The sequence below is a fragment of the Hermetia illucens genome, chromosome 5, assembly GCF_905115235.1.
Source record: "Hermetia illucens chromosome 5, iHerIll2.2.curated.20191125, whole genome shotgun sequence".
Taxonomy (NCBI): Eukaryota; Metazoa; Arthropoda; class Insecta; order Diptera; family Stratiomyidae; genus Hermetia; species Hermetia illucens.
In genome coordinates, this window is record NC_051853.1 from 63,989,288 (window position 1) to 64,011,173 (window position 21,886).

The 21,886-nt window shown below is 38.8% G+C and overlaps 1 protein-coding gene across 2 annotated transcripts in view; it reads left to right on the forward strand.

Annotated features, from left to right (window-relative positions):
• The window catches only part of LOC119657748 (sporulation-specific protein 15-like), a 34,655-nt gene extending 19,881 nt beyond the window's left edge, over positions 1–14,774 (forward strand). Inside the window, exons 9-13 of one of the 2 annotated variants that reach the window (XM_038064799.1) lie at positions 2,833–2,928; positions 2,994–3,274; positions 3,343–3,445; positions 3,581–3,844; positions 14,528–14,774. In XM_038064799.1, the coding sequence (XP_037920727.1) occupies positions 2,833–2,928; positions 2,994–3,274; positions 3,343–3,445; positions 3,581–3,844; positions 14,528–14,578 (795 nt within the window). In that variant the 3' untranslated portion in view covers positions 14,579–14,774. Of the gene's footprint in view, positions 1–2,108; positions 2,514–2,832; positions 2,929–2,993; positions 3,275–3,342; positions 3,446–3,580; positions 3,845–14,527 lie in introns of those variants that run through there. The other variant, XM_038064800.1, reaches the window with a different exon arrangement.
• The last annotated feature ends 7,112 nt before the right edge of the window (positions 14,775–21,886 follow it).

Genomic DNA, 21,886 nt, shown 5'->3' on the forward strand with positions numbered 1-21,886 from the left:
GTTATCGGTAACGTTCTTCATGTTGCCCTGTCCGGCAGACGTGGAGGAGTTCAACGGACTACAACATTTTTCCTCAAACACCTCGACTACGCTGATGACATTTGTTTGCTCTCTCACCGGGTCATGGACTTTGGTCAAATGGCTCTGGATTTGGAAAGAGAGGCAAGTAGAGTTGGACTAAACACCAGTAAAACCAAGGTTCTCGATCTGATGGGTCATTGCATTCTCCCTACCTACATGGGTTTTTGTCGCCCGTGGCACCGAACTGAATGATTAACAACGCTAGATCCGCTTTCGCTGCTTTATGCAAAATCTGGAAATACAGTTATCTCAAGATCAAGATGAGTTGAGTCTGTTCTGTGCTTATGCTCTTTCTCTGTTGCTATATGGGAGTATCACATGGAAAGTGACCACCATTGTCACTCGCAAGGGCCAAGTCGTTGTAAGCACCTGTCTGTGACGTATCATTGGAGTACGCCGGCCTAAAATTTATTTTAAACGAAGAATTTGGTCGGCGCACAGGCTTATCATCCGTAGTCTATGTGATCGGAAGACGAAAGTGGATAGGTCAAACATTAAAAGGGGCTTTGGAACTAGGCCATGCAATTGAACCCACACTCCCAAGACCGACAAGTGGCCCATCTAGGGAGCACTTTCATTAGAACAAAAGAGCAATCCGATCGTTTCATGAAGGTCGTCGGGGAAGTTGAAGGGCATTTCTGCGACCCGTGAATGATGGCGCGTAGGTATGGTTGGCGCGTTATATCTCACCAACGGGTAAATGGCAACCATATATACTATGTATATTTTAAGATACTGTGCCACACCCGTTCATACAGCAATTGTTTTCAATCCGTCTTCTTTAATTCTTGGGATTCTTTAAGGGGATTTCCTTAATGTATAGCCCAATATTTCGCGCCACCTGCTTGATTTGGGGGCGTGGCTTAGTAACATGTAGTTTTCTCTATAGGGTTGTCCGTTTGTAGTTTGTGATAAGAAAAAAATTCCAACGATTGCCATATGAAGGTGCAGATACGATTTGGTAGCAAAGCTGTTGGTCTTGGTTCAGAAGACATTTTGGGTTTTGGACTCTCCTTTATATCTGCGGCAATTTTTTTGCTAAACAGTACTTTTACTTCGGAATTGTTTGCAGAATTGGAGGTTGCTTGCATTCAACGATGTGGGTATGCCACGTATACGAAACTTGACTTCACCTTCTCCTAAGTAGGAGGATCAGAATTTTTACGAAAATATAGGCTTATGGGTTAGTTTATATATGAATTAGTTCTTTATTGTATTTTATTTGCAACTTGTCATTACATCTTCCTGACATCTCCTTTTTCAATTGAGGGTGTTTCAACTCTTGTTATCCAACTGAGGAAGACGGTTATACTTAATTGACATTTCTTCCATAAGAAAGATGAATATATCAGTTCCTCAGTGTGTTTTGCTTCGCAACTGCACATTGCACGAATCTTTTTATCTCGTCCAGTTTTGATTACGATTAGTCATGGATATTTGTCTTCGTTTTTGTGTCCGTTCCGCGCTGTTGTAGACTAATATTTTACGAAGATTGTATGCATTAGTATTACTGTTGAAAACTCAATTCTGTGAAATATTCGTTGAGATTCGCAAGGTTGTGGCTTCCCAGATTCTGATGTTGTACAGTCCATCAATACCTATCTAATGTAAATATTGCATCGCCCAAGTTCGAAAGCTACCCCAGGAAATAAGCTTCGATTTACCACCTGTCTTTAAACATATCAACTATAATATCAATTCTATGCCCAACATGTATAGCAACATTTCACAATGTTAGTTTCCCTAGCTAATTTTTCTACTCTCCTGCTTTGCCTACTTATTCTGAACAGCATTTCTTTCTAAAAGCTTTCTTATTTCTGATTTTATGCATTTTTATTAAATCTCCCTTCACTGTAACAATAACTTTTTGATTCCAAGACTACATATTTTTCGCATGCGCTAAAAAGACACATTTCATCATAATCATGCATCACATAATTTCATCAAAAATTGCTACAAAGCTTTGAAATTAAAACATTAAATGCTGACATGATTTTTCCTTACCCTTTTCGCTTTTCTATTTAAAGACGCAGTACGAAAAGTTAGACTTGTCAAGAATCAGCTTTTTGAATGCTGAGTCCGAGGACTCCACTTCCTCCTATACCACTGCACTGTCGCGTTCAGCAACGCGAACCGATTGTTTTCGTCCCACAGAAATACGAGATTGGAAACGGCGATGGCTCACTATAATGAAATATCCATTTGCCATAGTTGTTTTTAATTTACTTCTCGCAATATTTGTAAAGTATACTATCAATAAGAACAATTTAGAAATAGTTGTAAGAAGATCTGTACCGCCAGTCTTTTGAAAATATATATGTAATAATATACCAAAGATAATATGAAATGCTCGACTTAATGACGATATCATTATATGTATATATTTTTAAATGTTTGCTGTATTATGTGCAATAAATTGTCTAAATGGTTTATTTTGGCATTTTCTGTGCGTTGGTACTGTTTTGTGAATTGAAGAGTTTGTTTAAACGATTATTGTGGAGAGGAAGTTCTGCACGTGGAATTTCGTAGAGCTAGTTGTTTAAACACTTGCAAATTAGACAAGAAAAAACTTGTCCAATTTCCGCGAATATCACTTTATTTATAATTTCGGAAGTGATCATGCTGCGATTTCTTATAGTAGTCTAAAATACTTCCGAATTAGCACTGTCCTCTAATTTGCAGCTTTACAGAAATACTCATTTCATTGCTTATTACCCATATCATTACTTACTTTCCCTTTTACAATAACAGAAAACTCTTTACAACGAAGAGGTTACTAAAATTAAAACTAAACATGAACGTGAAATTGTCGAATATAAGGCGAAGGTTGAGGGTCTTGTCACTAAGGTATGGTGTTTTCTCAATATATTGTCCATATGCTTTTATAAAACAAAAATCCATTTTTATTATAGAATGAGAAATACGAACAATACGTCCAGAAACTTGCCAAACAAGTCTTCAATTTGAATGAAACAATTCTCGAACTACAAAAACAAAATAGGTTTATGGAAACCAAACTCAAAGATCTTGAGTCTATACCATCATCTACATTGAGACGGCAAAGCCAATTTGCCTCGCAAATGATTGGGTCAAACTTGCGCATGGAGGACGAGGAAGGTGAATTGTTCAATAACACTTATCTTGCCGATTTGAAAAGTGGACGAGGTTCACCATTTGGAAGGGAGTCGGTCAGGTAAATTCTATAAAGAAATATTTATTTTTTTGAATGGAGAGAAAGTTACATGGAAATTTCTTGTTTAGTGCAAGCGAACTTCATTATCGGAATTCTTTAGCTCCTTTACATTTAAGGAGTACATATTTAGCCCAATATCCAGAGCATAATCTTCGTGAAGAAGATATTAAGGTAAAGATAATTTCGATTTTCGAATAAGAATAATTTTGGCTTTTGCGCAAAATTACTATTAATGTACATATGCATAAATCCTTCTTTGTTATTTCCTTGATCTGGTTTTGTAAATTATTTTTTTCATCTTACCAGGATGTTCCAGTAAACCTAGATGATAGTTTAAGTTCATTGCTTCATGCTGGTCAACGGAAAAAAATCTCAGGTACAACTTCATATAAAAAGCCTGGCCCACCAACACCAAGTAAAAATGGAGGTCGTCTGTCATTTGGAAGTGGGAATGAACCGATGAGAGAAATACTGAAGGAAAGTAATGATATTAGTGTATCCAATTCGAAGAAAATGGCTACGCCTTCCAAGTTCCGGACTATGTTTTCATCTTACAAAATGAAAGATGAGGTAGGTTGAACAGACATTTTTTCTGTACGTTTTCAGGCTTTCGGTGGGTTTCCAGCTTAAGATATTTCTAGCTTCAAAAATAACTACTTTTTTATTTTTCTATTTATTGTTTATAGTTTTATCCCAATTAAACCTTCGTTTCTTTGTTTGCTTATACAATGAAACCTAGTACTTACATAGCAGAATTGCTATTTTTTGGTGATTCCGTTATATAATAATTATCAATAGCAATTGGATTTAAGCGGGGTGCATAGTTTCATCAAGGCAACTTGATGAGTATACATGAGTGGGACTTAGTCTCTCGCCTTCAAAGAATAAACATGTTGAGTTCAAGTTAGGGTTTAGGATAAGGTTTTTTGGTCTTTTTGAAGAGTAAAGGTGCGATCGCATCTACACTATGCGACGCGACAGGACAAAGACGAAGCAGGACAAAAAATAAATCATCCGGTTTGATGCCAAGTCAAGAACCCAGTGCGTTCTGCGCATGTGTTAATGTATTGTGTGTCGTGCTGCTATAGCAGTTCTGCGTGCGCGAATTTATGAAATTAAGCAACCAGCAACAAATAGCCGATACATACATAAATACAATAGGAAATTTATGAAGTGACATTTCGATATTATTGGGATCGCCGTCTTCTACGATTCATTTTGTCATCAAGCTTGAAAATGTCTATATCAAACGCTGCCACGTGCACTAACACCATCACACAAATGGGAGCTAATACCAATGAAGATGCGCAGAACGCAACTGCGATTTTGACTGAAAAGCCCCGCCCACTGGACGCAATATTTTTTGTCCGGCAAAAATCCAATGCTTGCCTAGGCAGTTTCTTGGTTGCTGTCTACAAAGTCATATGAAGAATATTTGACATTCAATGCAGTTTATGGTAGTGAATTTTCGCTGCTCAGTAATGGGAGCTGTAGCAAGGGAGTCAACCAATTATTGAAATCACTTGGGTGTGGTTGGGGTGGCTTAAGATTTTGATGCGCTTTTCTTAGTTGCTTTAGTATAGGATATATTTAAGCCAGTGGGTGTTCAGTTGCAGCAACAATTTGGTGCTTCCGTTATAAGCTGTTATAGGCGAATATCAACCTTTGGAGGGACGCGGAAAGAAAACGTAAAACTGAGGGAAGTAAGAAAAAAATAAATGGTCCAGCCTCGCGCGTTAGGCTAAATATCTCGCTAACCCAGATACTGTAATGGAGAGACAGACTGCGTCTTTATCTGATGTTTCTTTCTGCATCAGTTGCTATTGATGCGTCGTGAAGTTATCTGCCTGCTTACGCATTCCCTGGCAAAGTATTCCGTTGTCCCTTGCAGGGGCCGGTTACAGGCTTTCAGAAAAATTATTTTGATGATTTTTCAACACGGTCTAAAAGATAAATTTAACCAAGTACGTTTTATGTTAATATGTACAGTTACGTCCTTGGTGATTTAACGTGAGTACCTATGGAGTTGACTTAACCCCATGGTCTTCTCAAGACACAGATTGATTTTATGGCCATAATCAGAGCCCCGCTGTGACAAGCAAAAACGGTACAGAGTGCATGGCTCAGCATTCATACTGGTGAATGCAAGACCTACCCAACACCACGCTTGAAGTCCGAAAATCTCTTGTCCGCTTAGACGTAACCACAACCCTCATGAAACTCCCACAAGGGGAGAGCTATCCCAGTTTCCGTCGTACGAGTATACCCCTGGTTAGGTTTCGTGACCGAAATCACTTCAGATGAGTCCTCGTGCAGACTCGTGTCTGATGGCTCTTACTAATCTTTGGAGCATTCGCCTACTGTATAGCGTACAGTACAGGGTTTCCTGGTGTCGCCACGTAGCGGTTCTCCTCGGCCATGTGGTTTTATTCTGTCCGACAGGGTTGCTGCTCCATCTTCCTCCCCGCCACTTCAGGGCACCATTAAGATATACATATATATTGTGATTCCAAGAGAATTTACAAATATATCGAAAGTAATTTAATAAATTGATTTAATTTTTTTCCTGACTAGAATACCCTTTCTTTGAACAGTTCCTTTAAAAAAAATAACAATAATCAATTTCCTTTTCGTTTTAGTTTTTTTTAATTTCTGACGAGACTATAACTAGGGCCTTAGAAGAGCTGTTTGCATTTGTTTGGGTGGCAGTGATATTTGCTACGCTTACATCAACCTACTTATTTTTCCTATAGACTTTACCGCGAGATACACAGCTACAAGCAGGTTCGGTTACCTCTTGCTTTCCTTCCTGCAATACAACATATAGACATATGCTTGCCGCCCTTTTCGTTGTCTTGGATTATCGTCGACCCACGGTTGACTTCATTATCGTCTGTTTGTGTTTCTCTCTGTTCTCTTGTATTCCTTTCGAGTATCGCACTATTAAATTAAATTAAATACGGAAAATTGAGTGGAGAAATGAAACGGGTGAACAAGAAGAGTAGGGCTAATAAACCTATCAAACTGGAGGTGTATAAGAGCATTCAAGCAATAGAGAGAATCATTTAAAAATCCTCCTGTTTTCGGTAGGTAAGATCGTCTGAGCCTGAATGCTTGGCAGTGCTAGTAATAAGCAAATCCGGCATTTGCCGATATTATGACAACTCGGATTATATTGTCAAAGGAAGTTGAACTACGTCTAAAAAGAACCATGGTACCCCTTCACCGGTTATTGTACACCTATAAACTGTAGTTTGTCCTAGTAAACCTGTAACCGACAAAAACTTTTATTATATTCCTTAGTTTCAAGTGTTTCAACCTGGCATCTGGTATTATATATTTTCCCCAAGTACATGAACCTACTTTGCACAAGTACTGGACATGTGTGGGGGTTTAACCTCTTTTCTCGTGTGTGTGTCCGTAGTTTTTCCTAGCTTCCCAGGTGATAGTTTAGCCTGCAGTGCCCAGTGAACATTCCTACTATGATCCGGAGGTTCTTCTTAGTGAGGTTTAAATAATTTTTCGAGCGCTTGGGTTCGTATCCTCTCATGAGCACTCTGGACTTTTCCATTCCTGGTGAGTTCGTCATGGCCATATAACTATTTCCGACTCCAAGAATGGCTCTGGCCAGTATAGCGGCATCGCTACTCCTTTCCTGGTTAGCTCATTCGTTGCCTCATTGTCTTCTAACCCAATGGATCCAGACATTACTGAACGAGCCGTTAAGGCATTCCTATACCAGTTTGGAATTTACCTGGTGAACCTAAGTGCTTTAATAGCCGCTTGGTTGTCGGTTAGAATAGCATTATTTCTTTCGAGGTTGAAGGAGGCACATTTGTCTATGGCATATATTTCCCCTTGAAATATGCTATCATGCTTACCGATTGGTTCAAAGGGCGTTTTCCTTGGACAATGATCCTGGAACCTGCTCCCTTTGCCGTAAGGGATCCGTCAGTGTATCGGGTAATCAGGTGCTGATTTAACCTTGTTGTCATGTTATCCCTTAGTATCAGAATATAAATTTTCCTACGATTTAGTCAGCTCCCCGTCTCACTGGTACTCCCAAGCATTCTCGAGATCGCCCTCCTTGCCTGCATCTATATGTACAGATGAAGGGGAGTCAATCCCAGAAGGGTCTCTAGGGATGCCGTTAAGCAAGCTCTCATTGCTCCACTGATGTACACGCAAGCAAGTCTTTGAAGTTTGTGTAACTCCCTAGTTATTTTACTGACTTCCTTTCTGTCTGCCCAGATTACCACCACATAGGTAATCATTGACCTTGCTATTGTAGTACATATGCAGTGCAGCATTTTTTAATTTAATGGCTCTCAGCTGATCAAACTTGCGCTTCCTAGTGAATGGTATTGATGCCCAACCCCGCCTTCCTGCATCAGTTACTAGTGATTTTGATTCTGGCACGTATCATAACCGTAATCCTAGATCTGTACCCCAGGGTTTGTTAGTTCTCCCAGGAGTTCATCAATTATCATGTTCCACATTAGTGGTGATAATACTTCACCTGACAACGTTGAGTAGTGTTCATGACAATAGAATTGTACCTGTCGGTACTGCTATTTGCCTACCCTCCAACATTCTGCCCCACTCCCTTGCGGATTAGGGCATCTTGTACCTCTGTATGCGATGTGTTATCGAACGCTCCTTCGATGTCCAAAAACGTACACAGTGCTTTCCGTCAGCTGACACAGGGCAACTTTGGTTGTCCGTCCGGCCTGGTAAGCGCGCTGACATAGATGTAGGGAATTACGCATTAGAACGTTTGCTCTAATATAGTTGTTTATCATCTTCTCCACCGTTTTAAGTAAGAACATTGTCAGGTCAATTGGCCTGAAAGATTTAGGATGAAGAGGATCCCTTTTACCCGCTTTCGGAATATAGACCACTCTTGTCGGTCTCCATGTTCTTGATACATATCCCAGGCGTTACATACCGTTAGGAGAGGTCCTGTATATTACGTTTTTAATTAAAATAACGATTACTGGCTCTGTCCTGACATTACATAGCCGTTATTAGGAAGATCGTTTACAATTTTCTCAACGCTATGTCAATTCGCATAAATAAGAGTACTGAATAAGAGTGTGTACGTATGAGTAGTCGATGTTTTGTAGTTGTTAATAATGGTGAGGTTCAGTCTAGGTTGGCTGGATGGTCGTCGCCTTTCGTTGCCTTTGGCTGTGCAGCGGTTCCCGCGGCTATTATCGCTTGATTACCGATTAAAATTGTGGTTCTTAAAGGAACGTATTACGCCCCAACATAATGGCCAACCTTCTCAGCTGATTTCAATACTATAGAAAACATGAAATTATTAAAAAATAAAGTTTTTCGTTTAAGTCAGTGATTTTTACTCTACTTTTTCCGCCCAGTTGCGCATTTCGGTGGCCAGCTTCATCAGTGGGAGATGATACCCCTTCGCGGGAGCGGGAATAAGTATTTTTTCTCCCTACGACCTTCTGTAAAAACGAAAGCGAAACGGATAATGCGCTTTTACGCTTCTTCTGATGAGAGAATTTTCACCGTTGAGTCATTAGCGTCAGTTGCTGAAGAAGGGACAATAAGAGCTTGCAGTTTTGTCCCATGCGGAAGCGAAGTCACTTCGTCTAGCCTGCAAAATAAAGTTCTTCTCAATTTTTTTTTTGAGAAGGAAAAAATGAATTGCGCTTAGCAACATTTTTTGAATGTTTTATAATATATTTGAAAGGTTAAAAAAATTGTTTCCCGTTAAAATCCTTCTGTGAAACGAAAAAATCGAGTAGTTTTCATTACTGTGTCCGGAAAGCTCAAGTGGTTAGCGCTGGGTTGTCGTAGCGGATGGTCGCGGTTCAAATCTCACTGGTGGCAGAGAGATTTGTTATCGTGGCTGGTTGCCAGATACCAGTTGACTCAGCTGTGAATGAGTACCTAAGTCAAATCAGAGTAATAATTTATAAAACCCCTTTTTTTTTGTTCAATTTATGATTTATTTTTTTCTAAGTTGTAGATTTTTTAAATTGAGTCACTTATTACCAGATGTTAAGGTAGAACAGATTTCTTCTCAAGGATTTTCTTTGATTAACTTCTTATCAGGTCTAACAAGGGGCTAATTCGGTATCTCTTCGACTATAAGTGCGTTGATTGTTCTGAGCCATTTTTCCTATATTCACAAAATTTGCCATTTTTCTATAAGACTTCTTCCAGCAAATTGATTGCCAATATTCGAACGAGCAGAATATGGCTTTAGATCTTTCTTCTTCCTCTTTCTCAGTTGCTGCAAAACACACACTTTATACCAAACCATCTGTTGTTGATGGGGAAATTAGGCACTATTGTATGTAGTGGAGGGGGTAGAACCCCCTCTTTTTATAGTAATCTGAAAATACTTCCTGGTTATCCTGATTAACGACCTATGTGATGACAGCACGACATGGGCAAACTACCTATGAAAACTTCACAAGGATATAAGGAAACTCTTTGGTGTTGCCGAAGTTCCCAGTGGAACATTTGTAAGAGCTGTCTAATATGCCAAGACTAAAAAAAATGGGAACTAGAAGATCGTGATGTTAAGGCCCATCATATTTATTAGGGAAGTTCTAACATCAACACAAGGGAATTCCGACTATTAGAATATCTAGTAGGGACCGAACGGCAGATATTCATCAACTTGAGTAATGAATTCACTTTAATCAATGAGGCCACGCAAGAAGCCATCGGTATCACGATGGGTATTCCCTGGAATGGTGGCTAGTATCGGAGATTGGTGGGTATCAAACTGCATTACGCTCTCAGACCACAGGCGTATGGATTTTGTTATGCGCGTGGATCTAGTTCCAACCGCTCCATTTCAGAATCTGCGAGACGCATGGATCGAATAAACTAGTGCTGAGAGTACATTAAATCCTCTGCTGGAATTCAGGATATAACCCGGGAGAATGCAATTAGTATGAGAGAAGCTTTCGAAGAGAATTATCCACTCAGTTCGTCAAAGAAGAGAGGAGAACGACAAGAATACTCCTCAATTGAGCTCTAAAACCTGGTTGAACTGTGGGTTGGAATTGATGAAAGGAGGGTCCGAAAGTTTTGAAAAAAACATAAGGTCGGCTAAACGATCATCATGGAGATGTTTTTGTCAAGAAACTAACTCGCTCGAGGTGAGCTTCAAGTTCAAGCGAATCTTTATCAACGAACGTAGGCTGTTAGGTAACCGACATTTACACAGCAGGAAGTACATAGAAAACTATGAGGAAATAGGATACCATCAGCTTGAAGTGCACTTCCAAGGTAGTATCTAAAGTTACAGCTCAGGGCCGGCAGCCATATACTGCCCTCGACCCAAAGCGGGTAAAGTGGGCAATTTACTCGTTCCGTAGATATAAATCTGCGGGCTCAGCTGACGTCTTTTCTGTCCTAGAAATAGAAGAATGGATGCACTGGGTCTATGTATTCGGAATATATACAACGCATGCCCCAAAAATGTTCCAATTAGTTGGCGTCATGTGAAGGATGAGGCTAACTTTCTTCTTACTAAAAGGATAGGAAAAACTAGTAGATCGGTTCATGCAGCACATAATCGACCCACTATTTATCAGTTGCATTCGTCACATGTTAGAGTAGAGAAAGATGTGCATTGATGTCAAAGAGAAGGCTATTAAGGCAGAATGTCTTAGGGGTTACCCACAAGGAGAAGTTTGCTCTTCCTTATTTTGGCTTCTGGTACTGGACACCTGGAGGACACAGAAATCTTTGAACAAACATTTGCAGCAAATCTCGCTTCAATAGTTATCGACAAGTCTGCGGTCTTAGTATGTGGTTGATTGGACAATATGGAGACTGAACTAGTGATGTTCACTAAGAATACTGTGGTAGACGCACGCTACTCACCTTTTCATGATGGAAACTCGTCTGGTACAAACGGTCCAGAGTGCATCTCAACACCAAATTAACGTGGAACTATTATATGGAAGAGCAATTTCAGAAATCCTGATAATTACTGTGATGTTGAGGACTGCGATAGGTAAGTCCTGGGGAGTTTCATTACAGCGGGTTCACTAGATGTTCACATCCATAATAGAGCCCATTTTGATGTATACATCCCGAGTGTAGATTTTGCTAATAGTTAGAACTTGCTGGCACAAATCGCAAGGCCTGGTCGCGTATTACTGAAGCGATGAAAACTATACAATCCTCGGCACTTATCCTAAAATTACGCGCCATTCATTAGGATGTAAAATGGAAAACAAGTAATGACGCATGTAATTTGATCTCATTGGGACGTCCATTGGGAATCATCGGAAAACGTCAGGTTGTTCTGATATCTACTGATAATGTTTTTCAAATTTATTTTTGAGAAGACATACTCTGTTTTAATCACCAAAAGAGAAAATGGATGACAAATGGCTACTAGTCTTTTGAGAATATAGATTTAATAGTCTTCATCGATGTATCAATCAGTGAAGGCAGATCCTGCCTGAACTTGAGTTTTCAGAAAATCCAATTAAAAGTAGCGACCATATCCCAGGCGAAATATAGTCAGTGGCGGAATAATACGACAAAAATTACGGGGTCGTTCCATTCGACAGTCATCCACTAAGTGGCAATACATTATCAAGCCAGTTGCTGATGAAACTTGACCGACGAAGGATTCCTTAGTGGCCGCCAGGGCACTCAAAATCCGTCGGTAATAAGAAGCCAGCATTTAACGCAAGGCCATCCATCGTCAAGTCCACTTTGAAGGGTAAATTTGTAAGGGTTTACGTAGCCGAATGAAGAAATTTGAATTCCTGTAGACATGCGAGAATCCTTGTGAAAGAGTTGAAGGCATCTGAAGCGATATTGTTATTATCCCTTAAGACGGCCTATATCAACACTGGACACTGTTCCTTAAACTTTCCCCGCTGCATCTAGCGGTTGGGAGAAAGGAGGAGAGGGTCATCGATTTCATATGCAGCTGCCAAGCTTCTTCAGACTTTAAATCAACATACATCGAAAAGCTTTTTCCCAATCTGCGTGTTCTGCTTTTGGAAAAAGTTCTCAGATTCGCAAAAGGCTGTGAAGGCTAAAGGACGCTAAATGGGGCATTATAGGGAGATAGTATAAAGGGGCTAATGAAAGTTTTGAGTGCTTGGAGCTGCGATTCTTTTCAATCTCTCAACCTATCCTTATCTTCTTCCCAGCCCCGTTTGTAACGACTTAGTGTTCTAATATTGATTAATACTGTTCATTAATTTTTCCCAAAAAAAACTTGTGCTTATATGAATTTATAATTTCTACTGTTCAAAGTAACAGCATTATAAAAGAATCTGTACATCTAGGATAGTACTGTTCACTACTGTCAGCAAAGAATTCCATGATTAGATTTTTAAATTCATTCGCTGAGTGTAACCCCAAAAATATTTCAAACAGGTTTTCATATATGTCAATTAATTCAACCTCCGATTGTCCATATCAACTTCTTCACTAAGAAAATATAAGAATTGTGTAGTGTATTAATTTATAACTAAAAGCTCCGAGCTCTCTCGCTCTCTCGGGAAGTCCCGAAGAGTATCAAAGGAATTTAGGTGGTTGCTCTATTTTGTTGACTTTCCCAGTTGGTACCCACATATACGCTTTGGTGCATCTACTTTTCCTTGTAAGCTTGTTTCTTAATTGTAATCATTTAAGGTATTTGAATAGTATAGTATAGTATTCGCACTTGCTTATAACAAGTGATTTCAACATGATTCGGATTTGTTTCTACGTCAAAAACCTGTGCTTGATATTGACTACATTCAGCCTGATTCGAAATTATTTTGTTCTATGAGAATCGCATTAAAATGAATTTGAATCCATAATGATGCTGACTTGCATTTCTAGTAAACAAATTTATTGAACACACCTCAACAATCTAATAAAATTGTTAATTTATCCAGTTTTCTACTATAAGTTTTAAATGAAACTTACATATATCCAGCAGCTCTTAACATTATTATTGGATCGCAACGCAAAACACCGTAAAAGCAAAAAACCTGTATCACGACCACTACATAATCAATTTACCTCAACACCACGTAAAAGTCGAGTTTATTTCGATCAACGCCGTCATTTAGAAGATTTCATACAAACTGGCGGTCGAGGTGGTGGCACCAGTGGGGATGCAAATCAACACGACAATAACGGAAATATAAATTTAATAGTTGCACCTACAAAGTGTATGCAGAGTGAAAAATTCACAAAATGGCGCCAATCGGTGTTACCCTCAACAGACAGTTGTACAACTTCCGATTCAAACTCGCCATGCGTTGCCGAAAAAGACGATTCTGTTTTCGTTGAAACGGTAGAAAAAGTATTCATTCAGAAGCGAAAAGATCGTCGTTCATCATTCATCTTACGAGGCAATATGTTCGCAAAACGAAAACGAGATGCCAATAATAGCAGCGCTCGCGAGTTGCTTCGTAACAAAGCCAAGCATCAACGATCTTTGCATTTCAATAAATATCGAAAGTCTCTATGTGGGGAGAGATATATTAAACTCCGTAAATCAATTCTAGACAGATTGAGCAGCATCAATCCATCTTCAGCGAATGATGTGGAGTCGTATGAAGAAAGGAACAGGGATTCAATGCAATGGGGAACCCGCGATTCAATTGAAGCCCATATGTTAGATGGTGATTCAGAAATGTTTGAAAATCTGTTAACCCTCAAAAAATCGAATGCACCTTTTGAGGTAACCGAAATGAACCTAACACCCGCCTCGTCTTCGCGTCAAACATCTCTCAAAACTCTCTACTCAGGAAGTGTTATCAAAAACCGTAAAATACCACATGTTAATAAGACTCCTGTTGGAGATACATCTGGGAGCTCGAAAAAGAACCAAATAACGATAGTTCACATTCTTCACAACTGGGATAAACTAGATATATTTGTTAAAACTTTGCTATTGATTTGTTTTTTTATTTTAGCTCTGAATATTTTACTTGGAATCCGTCTTGCAGGATAACTATATGTTATACATCTGAAACTAACTTTTTATTATCATGTCATGTTTATTAATACACGTCATTGTTCATTGTGTCTTTTCTTTCTAAGTTATACTTTTTCACAACCTTGCATCTGTATATTTCTATCATTTTATTTATATCTATGCATTTACCATATCGAATAAAGTAGTGCTCAAATGGATTTTTTTCTTGTTTCTTTCATTCGTTGTTGTATATTTTCATTATTAATTTCTAATGTTTCTGTCTATATATGTGTATTTTTGATTATGTAATTTTGTTATTCCAGAATACGCCACCCAAAAGACGACTAAGCAATCTCTTCCAAAGGAAAAAGTAGACATTGCACCCTGTTGGTGTGCATTCTGTGTAATTTTAGATGTAATTGATTTTTTGTTTAATTCGACTATGCCTTTTCATGGTCCATATCCATTTATTGTGTATATTTTGAGTGATTTGTAAAAAAATTTACATTTTAAAATTTTTATCTATATTTTATTGATGCAAAATAAATAAGTTTGTGTGTTACAAGTAAATAGTAGAATTCATTCTAAAGAAGAAAAACCTTGAAAAAAGTAATATTAGTTTTGCGAAATTAGTCGTTAAAACACATTTTTCTAAAAAGAATAGAAAGAATGACGAACGGTTTCGTCCAGCTCATCAAATGCTGCTCCAACTCTGCCTTGGGAGCAACGGTGGTTTTATCATCATCATCAACGGCCCAACAACCGGTATCCGGTCTAGGCCTGCCTTAATAAGGAACTCCAGACATCCCGGTTTTGCGCCGAGGTCCACCAATTCGATATCCCTAAAAGCTGTCTGGCGTCCTGGCCTACACCATCGCTCCATCTTAGGCAGGGTCTGCCTCGTCTTCTTTTTCTACCATAGATATTGCCCTTATAGACTTTCCGGGTGGGATCATCCCCATCCATACGGATTAAGTGACCCGCCCATCGTAACCTATTAAGCCGGATTTTATCCACAACCGGACGGTCATGGTATCGCTCATAGATTTCGTCGTTATGTAGGCTACGGAATCGTCCATCCTCATGTAGGGGGCCAAAAATTCTTATGAGGATTCTTCTCTCGAACGCGGCCAAGAGTTCGCAATTCTTCTTGCTAAGAACCCAAGTCTCCGAGGAATACATGAGGAATGGCAAGATCATTGTCTTGTACAGTAAGAGCTTTGACCCTAAGGTGAGACGTTTCGAGCGGAACAGTTTTTGTAAGCTGAAATAGATTCTGTTAATAATAATAATCGTTGGCGCAACAATCCATGTTGGATCAGGGCCTTGAAGTGTGTTAGAGCACTTCATCCAAAACCGTAACGGTACACTAGGAGGCAATGTGGTCAGCATTGCGCTCGCCCGAGATTATTACCCTGTTTTGACTCAGGTACTCATTCACAGCTGAGTCGACTGGTGTCCGACGTCAAATCACGATACAAATTCCACTGCCACCAGTGAGATTTGAACCGCGACCTTCCGTACGACAGCGTTGTGCTCTAACCACTCAGCTATCCGGTGCTAAAAGCTGCGCAATAGAACGCGAACGCTTTAAAATTCTTCGTGGGATTCTTCTCGAGAAACCGGCAAAGAGTTTGCATTTTTTCTTGTTGTTCGAGGAATACATAAGGACTGGCAAGATCAAAGTCTTGTACAGTAAGAGCTTTGACCCTATGGTGAGACGTTTTGAGCGGAAAAGTTTTTGTAAGCTGAAATAGGCTCTGTTGGCTGACAATAACCCTGCGCGGATTTCATCATCGTAGCTGTTATCGCTTGTGATTTTCGACACTAGATAGGAGAAATTGTCAACGGTCTCAAAGTTGTATTCTCCTATCTTTATTCTTCCCGTTTGACCAGTGCGATTTGATGTTGTTAGTTGGTTGTTTTTCGGTGCTGACGTTGCCACCATATACTTTGTCTTGCCTTCATTGATGTGCAGCCCAAGATCTCGCACCAGTCGCCGCCTGCTCGATCTGGATGAAAGCAGTTTGTACGTCTCGGCTGGTTCTTCCCATGATGTCAATATCTGGGGTAAATTTCTAAAATATATGCTATTATTAATTTTACTTGGGCAGAAATTGGTATGGGATGTATTTAGAGGCCTAGATTTCGTACATTGTAATTTTTTTCAGATTTTTCGGCTGGATAGTTTCTGAGAATGACTCTGTTTCACTTTGTGGGGTTCACATTTTGACGCCTCACTCCATGTTTCTTACAATATTAGTTTCGAAAAGTACTAACCTACCTTTTAATTTGATACCTCACACGACTAGATTCTGCGAAAAAAAAATTCAACACCCCCCTTCGCATGTTCGGGGAGCCGTTCCTCAAATTCAACACAAAATGGCGCCACTTGCTGTATGTAAAGGGATTCGCGGCCCACAAATTCTCACCAAATTTTGTGATAATTGATTCAGCCGTTTCCGACTAAATCGGGTGTGACAGACCGAGAGACGTTGAATCAATTTTAATAAGGTATTGTTTCACACGAAACCTTAAAAATATTATAGATGTTGTTGATATATATTGTATGTATATCTGTTTCCGAATGATACCGTTCAACCGATTAATATGGAAATTAGTATATATATGTGGCTTTTAATGGAAAATATTTTAGTGGTGTCCGGTTGTTGTAACTTGGCCCTATTGAAAATGCCATCCAAAAAGTCGAACACTGTAAAGTCTGCCGAAATATCTGCAGAACGGGCCTCTACTTCAAGAGCTATCGGAAAAAGGATATACACGATTTGACAACCCGCGAGTTTGAGCTGCCGAAACATTTCAACACTATGGTGTACGAACTACAAATCTTCGTGCAAAAGCGTCTGCTTTTAGAACTATTACAATTCTAAATATACAATTACAGAGCATGGTCTGAAGAACTCACCTAGTTTATAATAAATCTCTTGCTTTAAATGTTACCTTATAAACTATAACTGGCTTGTTTTGAGCATCTCTAATGGATTGGGTGCATTATAAAAACTTTTATATAAGCTCTTTGTTTTCTTGTTCTGGGTTATTTTGGTTGTCTTATATGCCAAATTGACTAGTTCTTTATTATTAGAATTAGAGATACTACCTTATTTCGTGCTCGATAAGTCTGCACATCCCATTTGAATTGGGATTGATACCCCTCGAATTATTTTGGGCGACGGATGCTTTTGGTTGAACTAATGCCTCAGTTTTGGGTGTTTTTTTTTAAGAAAACTTGATGGTGCTATGTTATTACGCAGAATATTTCAATAAAAGACCAAGAAGTGATACGAAATTTATTGAAATTTAAAGTTTTTTTGTTGCTCTTAATCATAAACTATGGTAAAGATAAATTTGTAAAAAAATTATTATATTATTATCCTGTTATCTTCAGTAATAGGTTGAACGGTCGTACAGAGAAAAACCGGGCCCGGGGTGAAAATGCTACGGGTACGCTAGAAATTACATAATTAATATAATTTTATTAAAGTTTCTCTATTCGGGCCTCCAAAAAAAATCCGGTCCAAGGAGGATCCTCCCCTTTCCTGCCTTCTCTAGACGAGCCTCGTGAGTTGGCAGCTAGATTTGTTACCCTATCCCAAACCAGTTATCCTTTCATTGAAGTACCCCACCTCTAATATAATGGATGCCAAATTTTTCCTTAAAACTAGATCTGAATCTTATGCAATAGATATGATGACGATGATAAGCACCTTTATGTGAGTCAATTTCAATATTAAAAAGAAAGAGATCTGGGGAACCGGTTACAGAGTACACGACAACAACTCATGTGTTTACCTCTGAATATTTAAAATTTAATTTTTAGCATATTCAAATAAGCAAATTTTTATTAAATAGTTGTCTCATTCGTATACATATATAGTATATATTTTCCGCTAGCTTATTTAGTCTAGTCACACAAATATTTTTCTGAAAAAGCGAAAAATACAAAATCGTTCGGACACAGGTAAATTCTTGGTGGATTAATATCGTTTTAACATACATATGCATATCGATTGAATGATTGGGTTAAGCTCATTTCTGATTAAAAACTTAACAGTTTTAATACATTAACTGCCAATAGGATATAATATCCTGGATGTAATTGAAACTTCCATTTTTCTCAATGTTTGCTTGGAAATTGAGTTAGCTTTTAGGTCGTATTCATTAGAAGTAATACCTCATCGGCTGAAGACAATATATTTTCAGATTAGGGACAAGTGGTGGGTATAAATTATATTGAAAGGGAACACTTTGTGTACTGCTTCTTTTCCAAATCCAAGGCGCATTTTAAAAGATCTTCAAATAAAGATTTTCTAAAGTTTTAGTTGCGCATCAGATAAGGTAGGTTGTTATCCAGGTAGCTTAGTGGCTAGCACAAGGCACAAGGCTGTCGTACGGAAGGTCGCGGTTCAAATCCCATTGGTGGCAGTGGGATTTGTATCGTGATTTGCCGTCGGATACCAATCGACTCAGCTGTGAATAAGTACCTGAGTCAAATCAGGGTAATAATCTCGAGCGAGCGCAATGCTGATCACATTGTCTCCTACAGGGTACTGCAATCCTGTAGTGTACCGCTATGGTCTTCAATAAAGTGCTCTAACACACTTCAAGGCTCTGATCCAATATGGATTGTTGCGCCAACGATTATTATTATCAGATAAGGTGAAGCGGCTGATAACTTAGCCCCGCAATTCCAATTTTAGTTACCCTATCATACCAGCTGGTAGAGCTACGATTGTCCCGAGCATAGAAGTTGAAGGTACCTACCTATAATGTAAGGAACAGCTATTCATACCTGAACTTATAACTAGCAGCATCAACGTAATCCAAACACCGTCCCATTTCTTGACATCGTCCCCGGCATCAGTAACCATGATGACATCATTCTTGATATCCACCTCGCCGATTGAGCCATTCATAAGCCAAACCTTGAAAGCCATACTTTCCTAACTCCAATTCCCGTAGAATCAGAAAGTTTCTAACGATATAATTTACAGTAGGGTTAGTGAATATACTGAGACAATTAAGGAGATATGTGCCGAATTCGAGCCAACGTGCTCCCTCAATTTTCGTAACCCTCTCTATTCCGAGTGATATCCAGCAACTATTTAGAAATAGATTTTTTTCTGCAGTACATCTTTCAGAAAAGTGAAATTCATGCTCTCGAGACCTCAATCTGCTAAATGATCGCACCCTTGATATACTATGCAACTCCATTTCCTCCTCTCCAATATCGAGCCAAGATGGCATCCTTCCACAAGCTTCGAAGCTGAATTCAATGCACCAAATAACTACTTTCGATTCTCACTGTCCTACTTCAAACAACCAGCCAGACTCGATTTTTCTAGTTTACTCCCTTCCCAAACAGACTCACTGGTTCAATGCGCTGCATCTACTTCGTCAAACCTACAAAGGTCGCAATATTCATCAAACAGAGCAAGAGTAAAAAGTCAACCAAAGCTAAACAAGTTGGGAAACCGGAATCTAGACGCTTCAGGTATGAAAGGTTTTGTGTGTGCATTTGTCCCATTAGTACGAAGCACGTAATATATATGAAGTGAAAATATCCACTTTCAAGTGATATTGAAATTCAAAGTTTTGAATTTGCAAAAAAGCGACAATTTTGACCTATTATTACTTTGTTAGTAATAGTTTGATTTTCACCAAATTCGGCAGGATCATTCTCTATGCTGTAGCTTATATTCCTGCAATTTCATGATTCTATGTTGAACTTAAGGGGGGTCTTCCTGCCAATTACTAAAAATTATAGTAATTTACTATTACTAACTTTATTTGAACAGACATCGGTATGTAGAGTATTTCGAAGATTAGGCAAAATACAGTAGCCGCCTTTTGATTTTTTTTCAGATTTTTGAGTTGGGTAGTTTCTGAGAATGGGTCCGTTAAAGCCTTAAAAAGGCTCTGCATTTATCAGCCTCTTTCTATCAACATTATTCTACCATTGTTTGCAGAATGTCCATTTCAATTTGAGCTAGAAAGAAAACGAAACTACTGGTCTATCTTTATCCTTTCAACCTCTGTGAAAGTTGTCCAGTCCACCATCAAGTAAAGGTAGATGTGCATTGCAATAGAAACAGCTCTATTTTGAACTTCCAATTCACCAACCAACTAGGTTCTTCAAAAGACCACGCCCTCTTAATCCTGAAAACCAACGTTCTACTCAGAAATAATCACAAAATACTTGCAAAGCCTGCTTTCTTGACAAAAGGAAAGGTTTTGACTCTGTATGGCAATATCGGCTTGTTATAAGCTAAACAATATCCTTCACTTCCATCTGCTTCCTAGAGGGCAATCCGAAATAATTTTCGAAAGACAACTGTTTTCTCCTAATTCTCATTTAAGTCTAGTGAGGCTATAGTCACAAAACTCAGTCCTCCCAATCTATTAAAGGATCTCGCAGCCCTTTTCTCACTTTTTACTGCACATATGTCAAAACCCGACACCCACCTCATCTCAACCAAGAACCCTCAATATGCCGATGACCTCGTGATGTCTCTGGCAGCCATTTGTCGATCAGATGGTTATGTGCTAGAGAGCTCTTTACTGAGAGAGAGAAATTTATGTTTGCCATTCAGGACAGCGTAGTAGCCACCCGGGCTTATAAAAATCTGATAAGGAAACAGCGAGTGAAGAACGACCAGTGCAGAATTATTGGTTCACAATTGGAGACGTTGGACCGTCTGATTCCTAGCTACACTGTTATGGCGTCGGCGCAATCAGAACCTTGCCGAGAAGCATAGGTTAGCAATATCATATCGAAATGAATACTCTGATACTCTAAAATGTAAAATATAGCTGTAATTCTGTCTGATATATCTCACGGTTCCATTTGAAAAAAAATATAACCTCTGTCAACTTCTTTGGGAACCCCGCTGAAATTCAACATTAAATTATATCATTCGCTTTATGCGTAATAAGTGCAACAGTTTTCGGGAAAAGTTCTATAATTTTGTTAATATTCGTAGCATTGGTAACACATACTATAATTTTGCTAAAATTGGTAGCATTTTTATCAAACTTTCTAGTGTCGTAGAGAACTTCAAACTTAAAAGTGCCCCCTAATATTTTTTAGGGCCATAATATACTTTGATCACTATCTTTCCATTCAAATAAACTTCAAAAGTGGGACCGGCTTCATAAAGTCCTGATTAAAACCTTTCATTTGATGTTCCCTATATATATTTGGTGAAAAAATTTACATAATTTGTTAATATGCATGGTCCCCTCCACATCAACTCAATGTAAAATTAGTTCATCAAGTACATGTATGGGGGTACATAGTTTCGATATTCCTACTAAATTACATATCAGTAGTGCTTTCCTTCGTTGATTGTGACAAAGGACATTATCAAAAAGTATGTGACGGTTAAATTAAGGTTGAGACAATAAGAAGACTAATAAGAAGAAGGAGAAGGAACCCAGAGGCGATCATCATTTCTGCCACTAATAATATGTCAAAGGGTAGGATAGGTCCCAGGGAGAAACGTTGATCGTACCCACGATGAAGCATAAAACTATAAGGCGCCTAATACGAATATGGCCCTGACAAGTATAATGCCAAATATTGGGGACTCGCGATGCACCCATAGACCGCTTAGTTTAGTTTAGTGTAGTTTAGTTTGGTGAACTGTATACTGTTCTACGTA